Here is a 22,972-nt window from a genome sequence, read left to right on the forward strand (position 1 = left end):
ATTAAACCTTAGATCTTTTACAAGGAGAGCAAAGACGAGTGCAATTTTTCAATCTTTTGCAATAATTTCGAACTATCTATTTTTCCCCTAAGAAGCTTATACGTGATCCTTTTGATTCCTAGAATATGAAATAAGTGTATATATATAGATACATATATAAATATATATATATACACATTCAATACAGATAAATCAGAATTTATCGGAGTTCCGTTTTATTATTAAACGTTTTCTTCCACGAAGTGGTATAATCTTTACAAAAGAAAACAATCCACGTCGTCAGCTTGTTTATTTGTACTCTTAATTGTCAAAATTGTCGTTAATTCAGTCTACAGACGCCCGCTGCAAGACATAGGTCAAATTGTTCTGTCCAAAACCAAATAGGGGTGTATGACTGGTTCTCAATAAGGGTGGCCTCCGTGAAAAAAGAAAAAAAAAATGATTTAAGCGTCTCCCAAAGATATCTATGGGAGATATTATGTATTCGTCACGCTTGGTATTGGTGATCTCAGTATGCTATTATGATACGCAGAGGAGGCTGCTGCCCATCTGCTGCACACTTGGTTGTGAGCATCGGTAATCTAATATAATTAATGTACAGAGAATGAATTATATTAAATTGTATCCCGGAAATCGATCCCGCGACCTACGATTGCAAGCTTCAATCCTCTACCGCTAGCCTGCCAATGTTCAAACCAAACAAGAATTAAGTAAGAAAAGTACCAATATTTAGCCACTTCCGCACATGCAGTGGTAGTAGTGCAATGAAATGCACCGCCCGCCAGCCCGCCGATAAATGCGTATGCGGCAAACAATGCGAATCACACAACCGCCACCACCAAATCACTCAACACGTGTTTCACCCCTCCACGGGGCATCTTCAGGAGTTATGTTACACCGATTAGCACTCTGTGTTTGGCACTAATTATCGGCGGGCTATCGGGCGGTGCATTTCATTGCACGACTACCACTGCATGTGCGGAAGTGGCTAAATATTGGTCCTTTTCTTACTTAGTATGGACTTCCGCGAAGTAACGCCTGATTCCATTAAACAAACAAGAATTACATCTGGCTTATTGCAAACTGCGATTTCGATTGATTATCAAGTAAAGGGTTAACAAACAGAGTACGTACCTTGGCTGCCATCCGTCAGCGCTCTTCTTTAGCAGCTTCCTAGCGGTTCTCTGCTTCTCTTCCAAGCGCGTTTTCTCAGCTGCCGCCGCGTCGATGTCTCCCTGCTCCAGGAGACGCACGTCAGGTCTCAGCCGGCTGTCCGTGGGGCAGAGCTGGCCCTTCATATCCCGCTCGAGCTCGTTGAGCGACATTGCGAACTCGGTGAACTGGTAGTACTGGAGTTAACATCAAATTGGTTTATGATAGATTTCTACTAAAGTTCGTCTGAACTCTCCAGGGCATCAATTTTTTGGGGCGACGATATAAAAATACACTGTCTTATATCTCACTACACTTTGCATACGTACAACTAATTTTTAAAATTACTTGTTCTTCCGTCGCTCGAATTTTAAATTCGCATATTGTTAATTATATTTTGTTACTAATTAATTTATTTACACACTTCTTAATAGTGTATATTTTTTTTATTTGCAGTAAATTTATAAAAGGCATCTAATTTTGTTTTGATCAGAGCACTCGAAACCCTAGAACCGGCCAGTGTCTGGGTAAAAACAATGATTTTAAACGAGAGAGAGCTTAAGTTTCTGATATCTAAAATCAGCAAATTGAAGTGGAAATGACTCTGCTATTTCTTTAACATAAGTGACATCAGATGGCGGATCCATATATAACTTCGTACAAATTTTTTGTAAATCATTATGTAGGTATAAATAAGTTACCTAAAAGCAATATATTTTTTTAATACTTTGATATAAATTTTTGATTTATATTATTTAATTACCATTAAATAATTGACTATAGTATATTTGCTTTAAAAAATAGAGTATGGTCGTTGTCATGTAAGAATATATTTATTGCACACACACAGCGCAAGTATTATAAATAAAATTTAACGAACTAAAGTAAAAACTCAACAAGCCTAAGTATGTATAATAATTAATTTATATATGACGTATTTGTTTTTAAATTGACATACGCACCCGTACAGATCGAAAAAGAAAACCTCAGAAAAACTTACAAACGGTTAATGTGAACACGGTTTTCTAATTTACCATTTAACATTTTTAAACATGCAGTTTGTTTAAGCGACAATGACAATGTCACTATTTAACTTTAATACACTATAGGCGACCATAGCACATCTCATAATATATAGTATAGTAGTTCTAAAAATAATATGTGAGTGGATATTCATGAAATAAGTTCAAAATGCTTATTTAATGTTGGATTTACAGTGAAAGAACTTACAATTACAAATACTCTGTTACCGCATAAACATTATGTTATTTTCATCATTTTTAAATGTAATTATAGTACATTGATGTATGTTACCTGTGCGCTATTGCTGGGCCTTGGCCTCGCTTCCCACAGCGTTGTGGAGCCCGGTATATCGATGTTGTAGGTTTCGTCCGGCTTGGGAACGTCTTCAGAATTTTCTGCCTCGTCAGTCTGTTTACGTAGATTTTTTTTATTAATATTTATTTACGATAAATCTTACGAAGGAGCAGCGTTCTAGAAAATGCGAAATTCGTTCTTATTCAATAATAGTCTGTGCTAAAGACGAAAGTCAACGACCAATTTGTATTACTAGAGATGATTTACGAAACTGCATCGTGGGTCACTTTAGGCTTTCTTAACAAGGTCACATTCACCCAACCAGCCATGCGGATGAAATCGGAGGTAAGGGGATCCGAAGACGAAGAACGAAAGCAACCGAAATAGACCAGCAGATTGAATTTGATTGGAACAGTACACCAGTCAAATAATACGCGGAACAGATGGACCCTTTCGCTTTAAAGTACTGGAGTAAACACATAGACAACCTTGTTATGCTAAAACTTGAATAAAGATAGTTATAAAAACTAAAAATTTATGAAGTAAAATGACAAATTGTGAAAAGTGTGGCGAATGATGAAAAATAACGTGAAGAACGAAGAAAGAAAAGAAAATGAAAGAAATTGTGAAGAAAGAGACAGAAGATATTAATAAATAATAAACTGATAAAAATATTATAGAAAGTATAAGGGAACAATATACGCCCCAAAAGCGGATGCAATATAAAAATAACCTTTTTGTCTCTATTTTGAAATACCCTGTATCCAGGTAAAATGATGATGTTGATAGTATCGAAGAAAGCTGGATCAAAATAGCATCAGTAAAAGCCAACCACCGGTATAATTCTAAGTTCACAGACCCTTCCGCTGCGTGAACTCAGTTCCGATGAAGCTGTAAAAGCCTTCGGACTGACAGCATCAACTTCAACCGAGAATAAGCAAGTAAGCTCGAGTAGAAGACGTCACTATTAGAAATATATTGATCCATAACTAGCTTTTACTATGTAATAGTGTCCAAATGGGCCTGCGATCTTCGTACAACAGCTGGATATGGGTGGACATAAGAGACCTATATCGGGAGTTAAATAAATATAAGCTGTTGGATGAGGATTAAAAACAATAGATCTAAAAAACTCACGTCTTGTATAGACATGGAGCGCAGTGCACCGACTTTGAAGCTATTGAGTTTTGCGAGGACTTTCTTTGGTGTTTGCGTAGGTGCAGGTTCTTCCCCGCGCTCACGCGCCCACTGCTCGTGCGCCGCCGCGGTGCAGCACTTGATGAACTCCGTCCACTTTCCGTACAGGAACCGCAGCTTCTTCTTACTGCAAGTGGTCATTTATTGAAAACGTCACTTGAATTCATACTTTTTTAAACCTCTAAGCAGAACAAAGTCATTGATGTTGCTCGAAGAATTGCTCGTATTAAATGGCACAAGCACATAATGAGTCATCGATATAGATAACATTACGTAAAGTCGATGGATGCAAACAGCTCAAGTCCGGTCACCGTGGTGATCTTTGGACATGAGGATGATAAAAGAGATGTGAGGGGTTCCCTCACCTCTCGTTGTTACACTTTTGTGACTAAAACTAGATTCGAAGGAGCAAGGCGCAAAAATTCTTTTAAGATAGCAAAGTTCGACAGCCGTTAAATAACACATGTTCACCGGATTGAGTTTCTGTGAAAGTTTCTGCAAATATAGCGTCACCAAAGCTGAACTCTGCCTCTGAAAATAATTAATGTGATATTTTTTTCTTAGATGTTAAATTTCATAAATTATATATGAAATATGAATAGCAGATGAAATAGTTTACTTCATAACCAAACACGAAATGAAGATGAAAATTATAAACGCTTGAATCGAGTAACAGACAATTGTTAGAAAAAATAATTTTTAGTAAAAAAAATTAGACATAGTTAAAGTCGCAAGAAGTCGAATAATGCGGTCATAGTTGCGATGTTTGGTGCAGGCCTATTTTTTTGCAGTGGGCGTCTAACGGCGAAAAAAGTAGAAGAAAAAGAAAGAAAATTATCCAAACATAAAAGTAAATCAAATATCCCAATGGTTAGAAAAAGAACTCTCGATAGCAGTTAAAAATATAGTAAAGTTACATTGAACAACTTATTTTATGGTGAGTTTCATAAATTACCAGATGCCCTGATATAGCGATGTTCATCTCCATTGATTTATATAGATCTGTTGTAGTCACTTGCTAGATAAAAATGATCAGAACTTACTTGGAGTCGGTGATGAAGCCATCGACACGATGAAGGTCGCGGTTGTTGAAGCCGGCCGGCTTGAAGACCAGGTTGGCGGTGAGACCGGCGCCTCCGTGGCAGGTCACCTCCATGGCGCCGTACTGCTCGATCCACAGCTTGCCTACGATCACGTTGTGAACACAGCAGTTCACGTTGCTCCAAGTGTAAGCTTCGCCCCATCTGTTTATTTATCGATGAATATAACAAACTATTTTTTAATACACAGGCTGCTTGGTTATTAGTGATTTAAAAAGGTTAATGTATAGATCATTTGGCGTCAATACGCATCTCGAATGCGTCTATCCTATGCCTTTTTATATAGAGGATTTTTTTAAAGCGGTGAATGTTCAGCTCATATATCAGCCAAAACTTTTAAAGCCTTTAAACCTACTTGCAATCTCGCTCTATGAAAGTGATCATTTTGAGACTTTATTGGAATGCGACAGGCCAATAGCTTCTGGTAGCTTATAATTGCAGGAATAGATAGTAAGAAATAATTTATTTAATTAGGGAATAACCCGAATTTTGGGAACGCTTTTTGTTACTAAATTATTATTACATTATTTAGTACATACGTATATTAATTAATTACAAATGAACTATGCCTTCACTCTTATAAAACATTTAGATCAATAACCAATCACCATGTATATAAGTTGATATTAAAATATCTCATAAATGTGAAATAAGCAGTTGATGATTTAGTGCAGAAAAAAAATTATTTCTTTTACTAGCCTTGGCAATTCCACTGTTACGTGGCCTTTAGGTTGTATCTCGACGCTCTTTCCGCAAAACTTCAGTTTTGGGTGAACAGAACCGTGGAAAACGAAGTGTGGGCTGTCTGCATGGAACGCTGACACCGGTGGATGATGCGAAACCTATTCAACAAGAGTTAAATAAGAACTTGAAATAAATATAAACATGGATTAAAAACTGCACGAAATACTAGTCGTTGGTTATAGGTTATCGTAGAGTTCTTCTTTTTCCTTCTCTCAATCCTTCTTTGTTCTTTTTTGTAGAATTAATATTAAAACCTGGCAAGGCGACAGTGTACAGAATTGCGTATTATATTGTAACGCAATTTTTAACAGTACACAATCGATAATACAATATGATCTGATAGATGTCCACTGCGAGGTATAGGCCTCTTCCAAAGATCGCTATCATGACTGACCTTCGCTGTTCGCATCAAGCAACTTCTCACGACCTGAACTACGTCATTAGTTTACCTGATAGAAGGCCTGCCTATGCAGTGTCTACCAAATCGTGTTCACCAACCTTTCAGACCCAAGATTTCAAACAAGCAATTATTCGAGCAGCGTCAGTGACCTTTATGGCTCTGCGGATCTCCTTATAAGGGATGCATTGCAGTTTTTATACGTTTTCGACTTTATATATTTTTTGTTGAAAATTTACACTTAAAACGACCGTTTTTAATGATACTCTTCCAAAAGTTTATTGAAATATGAATTACTTTATCTATTTTTTACTGAAAATGTGCACTTAAAATGACCGTTTTTAATGATACTCTTATAAAAGTTTAATTGAAATATGAATTTAGAGTTATGGAGAGAGTTATGGTCGGGATTTCTCTACGAGTTTGAATCAGGGACGAGGGAATCCGTGGAACAACGAAAGTAACCGTCATAGTTCAGCGGTTTGGCAAGTTGAAGTGGCAGTAGGTAGAGCATACAACGCAGAACTGATGCCGAACTGATGTCCGCTGGTGCCATAAGGTTCTAGAGTGGAAAAAACGTATCGGCAAGCGCAGCAAAGAACAAAGTGTAGGCTGCTTCGTGCTAGTCTTATTATAAATCTATGGGTACACCTAAGCAATGGTCATCCCACAGTTGACTTCCATAAATATTTAGAAAACAGTAAAATTTCAAAAACTCTTTTTAAAATATCAATAGCGCGATTAGACTTTTTCAATCAATGAAATGTCATGAAATTTTAAATTTATAATGAATGAAATATAACATGTAAGCGGAAAAGTTACCGAACCTTTAACGAAGTAAAGTGAAAATTATTGACGCAATTAAAGACCACACTGCAATAAATTTAATAGCCCAATGTATTTTTTACACTTTTGCTATAAAATTTTTAACAGGCGCTTCTTAAATAAGTCTTTAGTAAAATTTGAAAAAAGTGTTTTAATTTTTTTAGAGAGATACATGGTTATTATAAAAAGTGTCTTATTTTTTATCACTTTGCGTGACAGTTGAGATCATAGTAAATTATAGAGACGCGTTCGTAAATTTTTGTGAACACAGCTTTCTAACAATATTGATCACTGCTTACTCAACGCGATAAAAACCATAATGTAAATTACCGTTTCAAATGTAGAAAACGCTAATGAACGTCAAAAAAAAATATTTTTAGAGTTATTATTAGCTTTTCTTCAAGCTTTGTCTGATGAACTCTCTACCTGCTCGCAAACTGCTCTAAACTCGGGCCGCTCCAGCTCGTATGTCTCGCCCAACAGTGGGTTGAACGGCTTGCCCAGACGCTCCCAATTAGAGGCCAGAGCGCTCACTGCGAATGCTGTAAATTAAATTGTTTATTATTTAATCAACTTAAAAAATAACTGTAATATAGAAATAAGACGTTAAAAATAAGAAATCTAAATCAATGCTTATAAAGAAAAATTAAATAGGAACTGTAAAAGAAAATGTTAAGAAGGATATAAAATAAAAATGCATAAAGATATAGCGAAGGATGGAAGGCGACACAGAAGGTGTGTAAATAAAAGCAATAAGAATAAAAGAAAATGTGAACGAATAAAGAAGAAAAATAAATAAATTTATACTGAAAAACCTAGTGAAACCAAGGTTTCTATCCTAAAAAAATAAATGATAGGGGAGCGAAAAAAAAACCATCAGTAACAAAAATGTAAAAAAACCCAATGAGAAAATCAGTGCACAGTATGTGTTGCTCTAACGACTTTACAAAATCAGATCGCAAAATGGCCTCTTCTGCTACTTTTTTCTTGACGTACAAGTCATCACTTATATCTATAATATTTTGCATTATTAACATTGACCACTTGTTCACGTCATGAGCAAAATGCCAGAAGAGACCATTTAAATATAATCAAAATGACCTCTCCAATAATGGTATTCGTTATCCTAAAGCTACGAGAAATCCAAACGCGCTGATGATCTGAAAACATTCACAATAAACTCTGATTTTTTGCGGTAATTTTCATACCACTTACCGCAGCATTAGAACAATTTATTCCCAACATTTATCATCACTTTAAAATTTTATTTCCACTGTAATCTAATACAAAGTATGAAGTCATAAAATTTATTATATGAATTATAACGATCTGAGGTGGAGACCAGGGAATCGTTAGCATAGCGAAGGATATCCAACTAGGTCTTATCAGAAATTAGAAGAAGTAGAGACATAAATAGGCCAGTAGATTTCCGGTGGAGTAGGTTGTTGCTATTGCTCACCTGCAATGTATTCCATTCTGGCAACAGGATCGGCTTGCTCGGAAGCCATGCGCAGCAGGTGCGCGTACTCCAGGTACTCCAGCATGCGCTGCAGGAAGGACAGCGGCTCGTTGAACACCACCGGCATCGTGATTTTCGACAGTTCCTTACCGACGCAGTTCTTCAACACAGACCACAGGGAGAAGTCGCCGCGACTGAACTGTGCCACTGGTAGCGTGGTTCTGCGGACAACGTTACACGTGTCTCAATAAACTATATTCATAGATTTATTGTTACAGACCTTATAATTTTCCTATTGTCCCAGCAAAAGGAAAATTTTAGGACTTTTTAAAAGAAAGACTTTTTTTTTGTTGCATACCACTGCATGTGCGGAAGTGGCTAAATATTGGTTCTTTTCTGACTTTTTAAAAGACTATAGAAATTTAACCTGTTCAGGGAAGGGGAGATGACTGAGTTCATATGTCTCTTGGGCAGACGAACAAGAGCAGAAGCTTCGCAGTTTGGGCTCAATACGCCTAAGATATAATATACAAGTCAAATGACATTTAAATTTTTGCCTTAAGCTTATATAGTGGATGTGTTCTTTCCCCTTTTTTGATTTTGATAATTTATATTACAAAGTCACTTTTATGTTACTGACAACAGTGACAAAGTAATAAAGGCTGAGAGATGTATCAAAACTTCAAATCAAATGTAGGCAATCGTTAATGTTATGTTAGTTCTCGTGAAACTAAGTTAAAGCTTTGGACTTAGCTTACAAGATGAACGCTATGCCGCCAAGGTCAAACGAGGCAATCGATATTCTTTGATAACGTTGCACGGTTATCAATCTATTGGATAAATAAGGGTGATTTGATTTGCTTTTCCCGTGTCCTGTGCGTATGACCCAACTAACCATCTTGCGGTACACCAAAGTTATGACTTTTAATACACTAACAGCAATATTAAACTTCGTATATTTCTTCCTGTTGGATAATTCCAAGATAAGTCAATAATGTTTAAGTTCCATATATTGGAATTGACACGGTGCCAATATAATAAAATAATTTGCTCAAATCCATGAATATATTAACACAGAAGTTTTATTCTTCTAGATGTTTCGATACAATGCTAGCTAGAAAATACACCTTCGATGCTTATTATACTAAAACTAATATTATTGTGACCGAATAAAAAGCCTTGAAGGCTATACCGGAAAAAGACAATTACAACTGTTTCGAGAACTGGAAAAGCTTTGACAAAAGTGCGTTCAATCAGATAGGGATTACTTTGAAGGGGATAAAATTGATTAGAAGAATAAATAAAGAATTTTACAGTTTATAAACAAATTAACCTAACTTTTTGATCACAGGGTACATTGACACAATTTCGTATATAGTCAGGCAATAAATACTGTTGTAATTAAAAATATTACTTTTGAATTTGGAATCTGTGATTTTTATATAATTGTTCATTGTGTTTTTTTATCTTCGCTCCGAAATATTGTAATTTATTTTGCGATATTAAAATAGAGTGGAACAATAACAATGTACTCGTAGTAGATATTATGCCAAATACAATTTTTAAAATCTTTCACACGCTCAGTATTAGTCAAATGTTTGTGTATCGGATTATTGATAGCTACAATGAAACCTCCTTTGTTTGTGTCAAAAAAAGATCTGGCCGCCCACGTAGTGTTCTTATTAAAATAGCAATCAAAGCAGTAAGGAAAAGATTTCGAATAAATCCTGTCCGAAAGGAAAATATTCATCTCGGGAGATGAAGATAGTACCTAGTCCATATCTCGTAACTTTCCTCAAACTCATTATTATACCTGCACAAAAGTTTTCTTTATCTAGAAATTTCGATACAATGCTAGTACGATATGCCTTCGACCGACTTATTATACTAAAACTAATACTATAACATGCACATACTATGACATAACATTCGTAAGAAGAGAGACAAATATTAATTGCAACAATGTTCCTGATTACACAAATCAGAGCACCGAGTAAATGTAATAAAAATGCTATATACTTGTTTTCATTACTTTATTAAAACGTTATTAGCAAACTTATTGATTTACAGAAATGTTTTTATGCTTTACTAAATTATTTTAATGCAACATATTGAAATAACAAAAGATTTTTTCTAACAATTAAACTTTTTAATTAATCTATTATTTTATCTCTCAATTATGTTTTTCCAGTGTAATTCTTTGCAAATTATATAAAAGAATTTATATACAAAATCTATCGAAGGGAAATATATTAATAGCAAAATTCTCCTTTGACACTTGTGAAAAAGTTTTTCTCTAATGACCATAGATGAGTCGACGCTTTTGACATCTGGTGCAAAAGGATGCACATCTCGTCGATGGCGAAAGGAAGTATACTCAGGGAGTCCAAAGTCTCAAAGAGCCCTTGAGTATTTTGGTCACAATGTCCTTTAAGACGAAGGTCACCTACAAAAGCTTATATTTACAGGATTAAGATCGACGCTAAGAACCATAGGGTTGCAGCTCAACGCGCTGATCAGAACAAAACCACAAAAATCTGACCAGTAAAGTTCACAGTTGCACAGTTCACAATTGGTAGGCATTGGCAGATAGCCGAAAATCGCAACCGATGGCGCGGGTATGTCAAGAAGAAAATAATCTGTGGAGAAGTCTTGACCTTCAGTGATTTTAAGGTAAATGAGGAATTCCTAAATGAATTGTATATAGCTCTCATGCTTAGGTTTCCTTGCTAATCGGGTAATTAAAGTAATCAATATAGAAACCATTCAAGTTTGCCTTACCTAATAGGATCATGTTTTACGGAAATAGGCATTTCACACCTACTGCTTTCATTTATTTATTTACACTTTATTATACACCAAAACCCTTTTTATAAAACAAAAAGAAAATGCAATAAAATAGCAAAGATAATTACTAAAAAAAGAAACAATTTTTATATAGGTACAAGAGACGTCTTATTGTTCGAAGCGATCTCTACCAGACAACCTTTTGATGGAGATGAGAGATATGAAGGAGAGGATAGTTTGGGGTGTAATTATAAGAAAATATTAATTATTAATTACGTAGCATAAAAATAAACATCGCAATTATAGAATAATGTACAAATTAAAATCAATTATTTCAAGATGTTAAAAATTTCTTTATCACGTATTAAAAATTATATGAAATATAGTACAATAAGTAGTTAAGGATATTCAATCAAGGATACATTATATAAAATGTTATTTTGTTGTAGTTGTTGTACCACATAATAACTACAACAAAAAAACATTTTTACAATTCACACTGCGAAGTTTTCTTCAATTATAAAAGACCATAAATTGCAAATTTAAATATAGTACGACAAAAATGGAAGAAATCACATTGATTTACAATTAAAGTTAAAATTACGGTTTTTCTTCTTTATTTTTCACCGATAGACGCCCATTACATAGACATAGGCGAATCTAGGCCAGTCAAAATTTGCCTATGTGTGTTAAATAAGTCAGTTAATAGGCAATTTCATCCGCAATGAGTCCGCGTATAGCAATCTATAGGTTAATATATCAACAGTTGGAGTATTCCCGTGACCTACAAATTCTATGTATATTAAATCCAAACATTATTAGGCACTATGACAGAGTTTTGGCATGAGGGCAATGTAGCTGATAAACAGACAAGTTAATCTAAAGTGCTATTTATTACACAATGTGTTATTACGACTTTTCATGTCACGATTATGGAAGAATCTTATAACATGCCAATATATAACTGGTATTCTTGTCTCATTACGTTCTGACTATGCAATATAATCATATATACAGAAGATGAGAAACGAAAATATTATTTAGAAATTTGTGCAAATCACTCGAAATTAAATTTGCGCCGATCCGCATTTGTTTCTCCATCCTGCGTCTCGCGTGCAAAGAATTTTATTACTTCTATACATTTTAAGTGCCTTATTACTTTTACCAATCTTTTTTTACTTCTCCGTAGGTACTCTGTGTTTGGCACTAAACGGTGTAACATAACTCCTGAAGATGCCCCGTGGAGGGGTGAAACACGAGTTGAGTCGTTTGACGGTGGCAGTTTTGTAATTCGCATTGTTTGCCGCATACGCATTTATCAGCGGGCTGGCGGGCGGTGCACTTTGTTGCACGACTACCACTGAATGTGCGGTAGTGGCTATATTGGTCTTTTTCTTACTTAAAATATTGTCAATGTAAAAAAATGTCATTTATAATCAATTTCATTGTATGAATAAGCAGTTTTGTTATGTGATACTACAACATTTTTCACGTAAACCAACATCGTTGTTCATTCTTGTTTTTTTTCTTCAAGAGGTAGGTTTCTCCCAAAGATCGTCACGATAATCGGTCTTGCGATGCTCGCATCCAGAGACGTCGCGGCTTGTCTTCGCCACCTTTCGTCTCCAACGGCCATTAGTTGCACTAGCGATGTGCCATGTTCACTGCCACTTCATACAAACAATTCTTCAAGCTACTTCGGTGAACTTTGTTCTTATGCGGATGTTCTTATTTATGACTCCATTTCTATTCTTCTTCTACTTCCATTTCTATTTTTATTCTTCTGCTTCTTCTACTGTACTTACGATTATTATTAACAAAAATTCGTAACATTTTCATCATTACTTCATGCTTCGAAGACTCAATCCAAGGATTGGTTGGATTTGGTGACCAGCATCATCTGACGGTTAAGGTCAGTTATGATAAAGAAGTTATAATATTTAATATAATTTATTTTTTGATTTAATATATTATATTTAAATATATCCTAGCGTGTACGATAAAGAACACGCTAGGATATATTGAAATATTTTCATAATAATATACAATAAATACATTTAAAAAACTTTTAAGTAAAATGGTTTTTTGATACCCATATTGTGGTGGTTGTGGAAAAATATGTACCTAGTCCGCCATATTGGAACGGCGTCCATCTTGAATTTTAAATTTTGACATAATCATCGTATTTTACTAGTGTAGCCCTTTCATTTGATACCCATATTGAGGGGGTTAAGGAAAAATATATAATCCGCCATTTTGTATCGGCGGCCATCTTAGATTTATAATGTTATATATTTTATTATACTGTATTGTCATCTAAATTAAATGTGTGTACCAAATTTCAGATCAATCTGACAACGGGAAGGTGCTTAAATTTCAATTTCTAATTTTGACCCAAATAAATAAACAAATTCCGTACGGGTCGAACTAAATAAAACCGTTAAAAAAAGTACAAATGGCGGTCTGATCACACAAGGTAATCTCTTACAGACAACTGTAGTATGGTGAAGGTAGAAGTATAAATAATATATTATATAAGTTTTTAATATTGTTAACAATAATTTACATTTAATGTAAGTAAATATTTTATAAATAATTTTATGCAATGATCTCAAACAGAACTTTTCATTTCATTTTAAATATTTCCTGTTTACATGCAACACTGAACATAATATTTAGCAAAAGGTACATACACCAAACCTACACAAACTGTATTGCAAATATAATACGCGTGTATGAATACATACATGTATTTCGTATGAATACACATTCATACAAGATGTATGTATGTTTCATATCTACAATAGGTAGCCGGTTTTAATCAAAAGCTCATTTATTTCACAAAAGCGTACCGAGTGTGCAATTTCAGAGATACTGTTGTAAAACAGAATAATATTAGACTGTATGAATAATTTCCACGTATACCGCCAGCTCTATGTTAGATATAATCACAAAGTTATTTTCTAAAGTTTAAAGTATATCTAGTACATGATAATATTTTTAAAATGATAGCTACTTTAAAACATAGTTTAAATCAACATGCGGCTCGCCAAGCATTGAGATAAATTAGTTTATTTTATCTACTTTCTCCCATCACTACATTGTTATTAAATAATTATAATAAAATGGTAGTTCATACTAAAGCGAAAAAACTGTTTGTGTTGAATTTGCAATACTCGTATTAATGCGACGGGTCTGCGCATTTTTGTATCGAATTCATATAAAAAAAACTTTTCAAATCATAAATTTAAAAAAAAAAAACAAATTTCAATGTTTATTATAAATAGAGTTTCATAGGTAAATAATAAATTTTACTTTTTGTGCGGCTCGCACATAAATTTTAAAATTTAAATTGGTCTTTGATTAAAAAGGTTGCTCTTGGTTTAAGTAAATATACTGAATATACCAGTATCTCCTTTACTAATTTATATTGTAACATGTCAATAGTCTGTTGAAAAAGTGTGCCTGTTAAAAACTACTAATAAACTTTATATATAATTAATGGTATATAATGTAATAAACTAATACAATAATACCAATAAATCTTACGTATAATAAAGAATTTTATTTTTGGAGCAGTCTTAAAAGATTGTTAAAAGTAATAAGGCACTTAAAATGTATACAAGTAATAAAATTCTTTGCACGCGAAACGCAAGATGGAGAAACAAATGCGGATCGGCGCAAATTTAATTCCGAGGGATTTGCACAAATTTCTAAATAGTATTTTCGTTTCTCATCTTCTATATATATGATTATAATGCATTGCCAGAACGTGATGAGACAAGAATACCTGTTATTTGTAAGTTATTAGATTCTCCCATAATCGTGTCGTATAAAGTCGATGTGTAATTAGTACATTGTGTAATAAATAGCACTTTAGATTAACTTGTCTGTTTATCAGCTACATTACCCTCATGCCAAAACTCTCTCATAGTGCATACTAATAATATAATGTTAATTATCCTAATATAATGTTCCAACTGCTGGTATACTAGCCAATAGAGATTTCTCCACGCGGGCTCAGTAAAGATTGAATTTGCCTATTAACTGCTCATTTTATACATAAAGGCATAATTTAGCTTGTTTCTAGTTCGTAGCCCGGATATGAAAGGAGGAGAGCGGGGAATAACTTAATCGGGAAGGCACTTAGACTTTACATTAGAAGGCACTTAATGGATATGTTGCAGAAGGGAACGGGAACGGAATCGAAGTGGGGAAGTCCCGATATTATTTACCAAAGAAAAGTCCCTTGCTAAGTTGCGGCGAAAAGGTTCCCTAGTAGCGACGAGCCGGTACACATTTCGGGGAAGGACCCCAACTAGATGGGCCGACGATAAAATTAAGTTCGATGTTGCTGGATGCAGAAGACCGGTCATTGTAGCGATCTTTTGAACCTCTCCCATGCCTTTCAGTGGATATCTATCTGCTGAAAAGAAGAAGAAGCTCCTACTCCTTTGCTAGCCACCAGCTTCAAGAAAATGACACATGAATAATTGTTATTTTATTTTGATTAATTTCGGTAAAGTTCAAACTAATTTCAATGTAGCTTTGCAAAGTTAGTAGTTAGTTAGTAGTATATTGCAAGTTCAATAGCAAACAAAAATATTTTAGTAAAATGTTGAAGAACTTTTTATTTGAAAAAAAAAAGCAGCATTACATGGTTTCACCATGCGGTTGTCTGATCCATCGCGTTGTAAGAAGGCCAGGGTACGGCGCCCAGGGCTAGCATTGACGTTCACCTTGACCGACCAACCCGAATTTCAAATGATCCTACTAACGCTGATTTGGAATAAGCCGCTGCTCGCTCTTAACCGCCCGTAAATACTTCAACAGGTTATAAAGATATTCCGCTTTTATATATCCCGGTTCTGAATTAAATTGGATTTATAAATAAAACTGTTTATGTCGAAAAAAAAACTGAAAATTTTTAATATTACGTAATAACCTAAAAATTGTTTTAAAAATAATAATATATCTAATATATAAAATTCTCGTGTCACGGTGTTCGAACTTGAACTCCTCTGAAACGGCTTGACGGGTTTTTACCAAATTTTATATGCGTATTAAGTAGGTCTGAGAATCGGCTACTATCTATTTTTCATACCCCTAAGTGATAAGGGTTGTTCACCCTTAAAAATTTTTTTTTATTTTTTTGACAAAATTTTATGTTTTTTTTTATGATACAGCATACAAAAATACATACAAACCTAAATTTTTACCCCTCTACGATCAACCCTTATCTTACATTTGTTAATTAAAAACTTTAATTTTTTTAGCAAAACAACGTTTGCGGGATCAGCTTGCATAATATATGTATATATATATAAATATTATAAAAAAGCTTACCGCAATTATACTTGAATATCTTCATCCCGATAGTATAATTTCGTCAGTGTCACTTGATATTATCCCACAAGTTCAATGAAGCAAAGCATGGACTAGTAACTTGCAATCGTAGTAAATAAGTAATGTTCTCCAGTGCCCGCTATACACAACCTCCGAGAGAAGCGAGATGGGAAAGCTATGCGTTCAAGGTCGGGCCCGACGATCAATACTCCGCCGCAACCCGAATGCTGTTTGCTCTTCGAACTTGACTCGGGAAGGCGGGTAGAAAAAGAAAATATAAAAGTTACGTCTGGGAAATGTTTATTCGCCGTACTTTAATTATTTATTTTTAAAGATTATTTTCAATAAAAGCCTAAAAGGTGTGAATGTATAGCTCATTTGCTCCCAAATATCCCTAATGTATCCTAAACTCTATCCAAAAATCTATGATTTCAGAAATTATAAATAAAAAGTAATGATAACATATTAAGAAGTGTGAATACACACACACACATGTGTGTATATATATATGTGTGTGTGTGTTTGTCACTTATTTATTTACACTTTAAAATATACCAAAATGACAATAAAATTAAAAATTATCGTGTACTATCTGTCTGTGTGTGTAAATTTTACTTCTTAAATGCTTTTATACCTGTAACCAATCACGACGAATCATGTCTGAAGAGCTGAACTTGATTGAAATTAGAATCAAATTGAACTCTCACATAATCAAATACCTGAACTTGAAATATATGCAGCTATACCGGCTTTCAAACGCATCTGAATCAGAAAAGAACATACTTAGTCAGTCTTTGTGTAATCACTGTGTCAATGATACAATAGTTATAGATCATTCCTGAGCTTTTACCACTTTTGATTACTGTACTGTTTATATTATGTGGCATTCCTGAGAAGGCATCCAAATTTATTATCTATGAACGCATCTGTTTTTGTATGCCCTTCTCACACTCGATACATCTCGCTCTCTCTCTGACGCGCCGCGCTACCGAGCGGACGTGTGGCTTCAACCGCTGTTCAACAAAGGAAATACTTGTAACTCAGATTGAGATTTCTTGTTCTGTGATATTATATTATAAGTTGAACCATCCGGCAAGTGTTTTCTTTACGTCGAATTATCTATTACCGGATGAGGGGCCTGTACTGACCACCACCGTCAATTACTTGGTTATTGCGTCGTTTTAAGGGAATTTATTGTAAATGCTCAGTTGACCTTTCTAATTTTTAATGCATAAAGGTAGACAAGCTTATTGTCTATGTTATCCTTGTGTACACGACGATTTTTTAACTTATAACAATTTATTTATTTCTATTTAGGACTATTTTTGTCTTGGAGGTAGTAACAACACTAAATCCGAAGGAGAAATTTCTTTAATCATCGAGCTTAGACTATATTTATACTGATTTAATGCTACGAAAACAATGTTCAATAAGCCGAAAAGGATTAGATAGATCGCTCTCTTTCGCCCGAAATATATTTCTATGTAATTCCCCTTTTCGATGCGACACTGATGATGACGTCATATAACTGCTACAAACCCTTGGCCGTTTGTATTTGCGTTGTACCCTGATCTTTTTTAAATTATAGCGAGGTATTTGAAAGCACTTAAAGTTCATTGACAATTTTTAGTATTACTTAGCTATGTGATATTTTTTCTTTTCGATAAATTATTCCAGGCTATGGAGTTTTAACAATAAATCTTCAGTTGACCAAACACAACATCAAGAATTCTAAATGCACTCCGAAGGTACAGACGCCCGCTGCAAGGGATAAGACTCCTAAGACCGCCACTATGACCAGTCTTACGCTACCTTAAACTATGTCATTTGTATGTCTGGGGGCCTACGACATAGTCTAAGTCAGTGATTCCCAAAGTGGTCTATATCGACCCCTAGGGGTCTATGACAACCTGCAAGGGGTCTACGTCAGCGAAAAAAAATTTGGGGGTCCATGAAATGAAAATAGGGGTCCACGATAGTGCAATCTCCTAACGAAAAAAAGAAACATACTGGACATCATTAGCCGAGGAGATTTAAGATTAACCTTTACAAAATTGACGCCAAATGTTGATAATTTATTATTAAAGCATCAGGGTCATCCTTCTCACTAAAAATTGACTTACTGTTTATGTTATTTTATTTATAGTTTATTTAATGTTACGTATATTTTACATAACAGATACAAAATTTTATTTTGAGTAGTTTTAATATAAATTCAATTAAAAGATGTATAAATTAACATGTGTTTTTACTTTAAGTTGTTAACACTAAACTTCACTACAGTTAGAAATTTACAGGAAATCAAGATCAGGTAAGTAGGGGGTCTCCCCAACACGGAAAAACATGGCAAGGAGTCTACGACACAAAAAAGTTTGGGGAACTCTGGTCTAAGTCGTCATAATTAGTTTCTACTTAAATATTGCACTGTAAATTGTATAATATATTAATAGGTTGAAAAGAATAAGAAGTACGGATAAATGTTTAATGAACGTAAATATATATTCATTGTAATCAATTATTTATTTTGGCAATTAAGTCCTTCAAAGTTTTCCTCGAGAACGGTCTGGATAAACATCTCTCAGAAACTCCAGAGGGCAAGCTTTCTTAATTAAGATAACTTTCGCCCGGTTTACTTAGTATTAAGCTCACGAAATTTGTTGTTTTAATTAAGTATAAGAAAGGTCGTTGTTTACACATCTAATATCTATAAGGGAAATTTGTCTAAGGCTCTCTATTATTACGTTACGTAGCATAACTACGTTATGTACGCTTCGCTTGTTATTTCTAGTTTAGTTTTCTGTTTGCTTTTAGTGTTATTGTGATATAAGCCTATACTTAGAGAGTATGTAACCTGTATATGTAACGGACGTAAGAGATGAATGTTCCTCCTATCATAGTTAATAAAAATATGAATTACGATTTTAAATTTAAAATTATGAAAAAAAATTAAAAAAGTTTTTAAAATTTTTGCAAAATTGTCTCCTCTTTTGTTCATCACGTCCCTCACTATATATATATGTATATATATATATATATATAATGCAGTGTTGTATGTATATTGAATTACTATGTAACAGTTTTGCAGCATGTGTAAAAATAAGAGGCGGTTATCGCCATCTCCCATCAGGGAGGCAATGCTGCCGCTCTTTCTCCTTCTACCCAACTACATCTCACACTCTGCTCTCTTGTCAACTAAATACGAGACATCAAACATTTTCGTGCACCACGATCTGTTCCACCGCAGGGTAACAGGTACACGAGGAATTTTCTTTGAATTTAAACCTGTATCATATTAATAGTTAGGATTATTCACAAGCCGGTAGACGCGGCGTGGGTAAGCCCTCCAGGTGGACCGTCAACAGAATTAAGGTCACGGGAAGTTGATGCGTCGCATAGCGATCTTTGGGAGAGGCCTGTAGCTTTCAGTGGGCGTGCAACTGCTGAAATGTAGAAGATTATCGTATGCTCAAGCTCCTACTTCTATTTGGTAATTAACAATGGCTTTTTTTATACATTAATATAGGCTACTGTAATATTTCGCGTTTCCTTGTATCAATGAAACACAATTTTACTATTGTAATAAATGATAGTGCAGATGGAACACCGGGCACGTCCGCACGCGATCACGGTCGTTGCGCGAGTGTCGTAGTCGGGTTGCGCGCACGCTACAGCTACAATAAGAAAAGGACCTATATTTAGCCACTTTCGCACATGCAGTCGTAGTCGTGCAACAAAGTGCACCGCCCGCCAGCCCGCTGATAAATGCGCAACTACCACTCACATAGACTTTGTGTTTGGCATTAATCGGTGTAACATAACTCCTGAAGATGCCCCTTGGAGTGATGAAACACGTGTTGAGTGATTTAACGGTGGTAGTTGTGTAATTCGCATTGTTCGCCGCATGCGCATTTGTTGCACGACTACGACTGCATGTGCGGTAGTGGCTAAATATTGGTCCTTTTCTTATTTAGTATGAACTTCCGCAAAATAACGCCTGATTCCATTAAATATACAGCTACAATATTCTGTTGTCAGCGAGTGTTTATTAAAATATTAACAGCGTGTTTAACGTTCAGTTTTTATTTGATCTTATTCATCATTTTTATAATCTCATTAATAATTACTGTATTTTACACGACGCAATAGTTAAAGTCGCGCGCAGTCGCGAGTGTTTGCAACGTGGCGATCTTTCTATCTCCTATGCCTTGCAGTGGGCGTCTATCGTCTGATCTGATGACGATGTTGTAATTAAATTTTTACTCGTTGCAAGGAGTATAATGTCGTCAGCATTTATTTTTTACGATGTCATAAAGCAAAGGCAATATAATCGTATTTACTAAGGGTTTACTGTCAATTAACTAGGGTTATACGTGCAAGGCGATTATGACAATCGTAACTTGTTTACTTGTTCGTATTAAACTGGAACACAAAGAGTTTTTATTGCAACAATTTATGCGATAACCTTTAATGTTAGTGCTTCCATTTGGGGGGATCGCCTTGGGAGTTTAAGTGCGCAGAGCTCATATCGTGTTACTACCATTACACGAAGGTCCACGGTAACGGTTTTACGATTGCGTTTCGACTCTTCCCGATCTGTTAGTTCACTTATATGACGGTCTTCAAGCCCTACAATTACTGATTTTTTTTTGTTTTTTTCCATTTTCAAATTATATCTACTTTTTATATATCGTCTTTTCATGTCACACCCATACAAAACTGCGCTCATTGAACAAAACTGTGTTAGGATTTTATTATCTGTGAACATTTACTATATTAAATATCATTTACTTATAAATACATACAATCCTAGTTAGTTACACATTTTAACAACTATTGGAGTACATATTACAATTTATAAAATCAATGTTTATTTTCAGAAAATAATAGTTCGAAATTTAAATTATTCAAAACTCTTTTTCTTTAATAATTTTCTAGATTTTTTTTCGTAATGTTCGTTTTGAAACTCCTTGATGAAGTACATGATGACCTGTTTCCATGCCATTCCATCCTCTGTTCTCCACAGGGGTGTAGTAATAGAAAGTTCTGTTATATACTTGATTAGACCTGTGGGTTGTTCAATCTGATCATCGACGTTGTATTTTACCGTCTATTATTCCTACAATTAGTAATTTGAGGAAATTGTCTAGATATATGCAGGTGATGTGGCTAAAATAAGCAGTAGCATACTTCTGACTTTCCTTTAGATCCATGCCTAAACACTTGTTGGTTAGTCTGGCTGTCCGTTTTAAAAATAATTCTAAATAAATATTCCCAAAGCTTATACTTTTTTCTGTCTTCTGCGCGAATTAACTGTGTTTCGAAGCATATGAACTTTGGTAAATATTAGTAATAATATAGTTACATATTTATATTTTTCAAGTTATTTCAAAGTTTCTTTAATCATTAAATGATATATTCTTTAAAGTAATAAAAGGACGAATATTTAGCCATTTCCGCACATGCAGTGGTAATCGTGCAATAAAGTGCACCGGCTGCCAGCCCGCTAAAAAATGCGTATGCGGCAAACAATGCGAATCACACAACTGCCACCGTCAAATCACTCAACATGTGTTTCACCCCTCCACGGGGCATCTTCAGGAGTTATGTTACACCGATTAGTGCCAAATACAGAGTGCACTGGCTTTGTTGCACGACTACCACTGCATGTGCGGAAGTGGCTAAATATTGGTCCTTTTCTTACTTAGGATGGACTTCCGCAAGGTTACGCCATTAAAAAAAGTATTCTTCAAAATCCGAATACTGTAAATTATATAATTACATATCTAAGTGAAATTTAAACCATTATAAATTATGTTTTGTTAATAAAAATAATGAATTTGTAAAACCTTACAAAAACATTGTTACGTGAGAAAAACACACGTCGCAAGTAATACATTAGGAGAAATGAAGTAACGTTTTCTCCGAGCAAACACCAAGACAAAGAGGTCCATTATTCAAGCAACGAAGACGTGAGAAGGGACAAGGTTGGCCTTGTTTGACGTTGCCCTAAATTTACCTTGACCTATATATTTTACTTTTACATATATATATATATTTTGTGTCTTTGTTGGCACAGAATATATTTTACGAGTTACCTTGTAACATTAATGTAATACAGAGCTATTAAAATAGATTCGTTGATACTAAAAAAAAAATGTAAAATAAATCCGTTATAAAATTGATGTAAAGAAAATAATTAAACTAATTAAAACTGTGATACTGTTTGAGAAATGGATAACTGAAGTGTTTGAGGATGTACAAAAGGAATGGAATGATTGATAAAGGAAGATGGAATTGTAGAATGATAGAAGGAAGAAAAAAAGATATTGTGTACTATGGAAGACAAGAACGAAAATAAATATTCAAGTGAAATAATTATTAAGAAATACAAAACCCTGTTCACAATTAAATAGGGGTGGAAGGAGAGGTCCCCAAAAGCGGAGGCCATAAAAAAATAATACAGATAATTTTTATATTATTAGTAAAAGCCTACTTTCTAGAATTAACCTGTTGGAAACAAATTAAAATTAAGCAAAGAAGTTTAGGTTTTCCGCATCAAAAAAGGTTCAGCAAAAATTATGCTTATTACAGAGTAAATTTAGTTGATCGAATAACATAAAAATAACATTCTTAACTTGAAGATATGTC

The 22,972-nt window shown here is 34.5% G+C and overlaps 1 protein-coding gene across 1 annotated transcript in view; it reads right to left on the reverse strand.

Annotated features, from left to right (window-relative positions):
- The window catches only part of LOC137926925 (oxysterol-binding protein-related protein 1), a 34,784-nt gene that overhangs the window by 1,430 nt on the left and 10,382 nt on the right, over positions 1–22,972 (reverse strand). Inside the window, exons 3-9 of the mRNA XM_068770665.1 lie at positions 8,192–8,412; positions 7,159–7,274; positions 5,466–5,608; positions 4,710–4,910; positions 3,607–3,793; positions 2,467–2,583; positions 1,135–1,349 (exon numbers count right to left, since the gene is read on the reverse strand). Coding sequence (XP_068626766.1) covers positions 1,135–1,349; positions 2,467–2,583; positions 3,607–3,793; positions 4,710–4,910; positions 5,466–5,608; positions 7,159–7,274; positions 8,192–8,412 — 1,200 coding nt within the window. The remainder of the gene's footprint in view (positions 1–1,134; positions 1,350–2,466; positions 2,584–3,606; positions 3,794–4,709; positions 4,911–5,465; positions 5,609–7,158; positions 7,275–8,191; positions 8,413–22,972) is intronic.

This window comes from Battus philenor, unplaced genomic scaffold (assembly GCF_028537555.1).
Source record: "Battus philenor isolate CCGP_79_NKW_IND1 unplaced genomic scaffold, ilBatPhil1.0.hap1 SCAF_3, whole genome shotgun sequence".
Lineage (NCBI taxonomy): Eukaryota > Metazoa > Arthropoda > Insecta > Lepidoptera > Papilionidae > Battus > Battus philenor.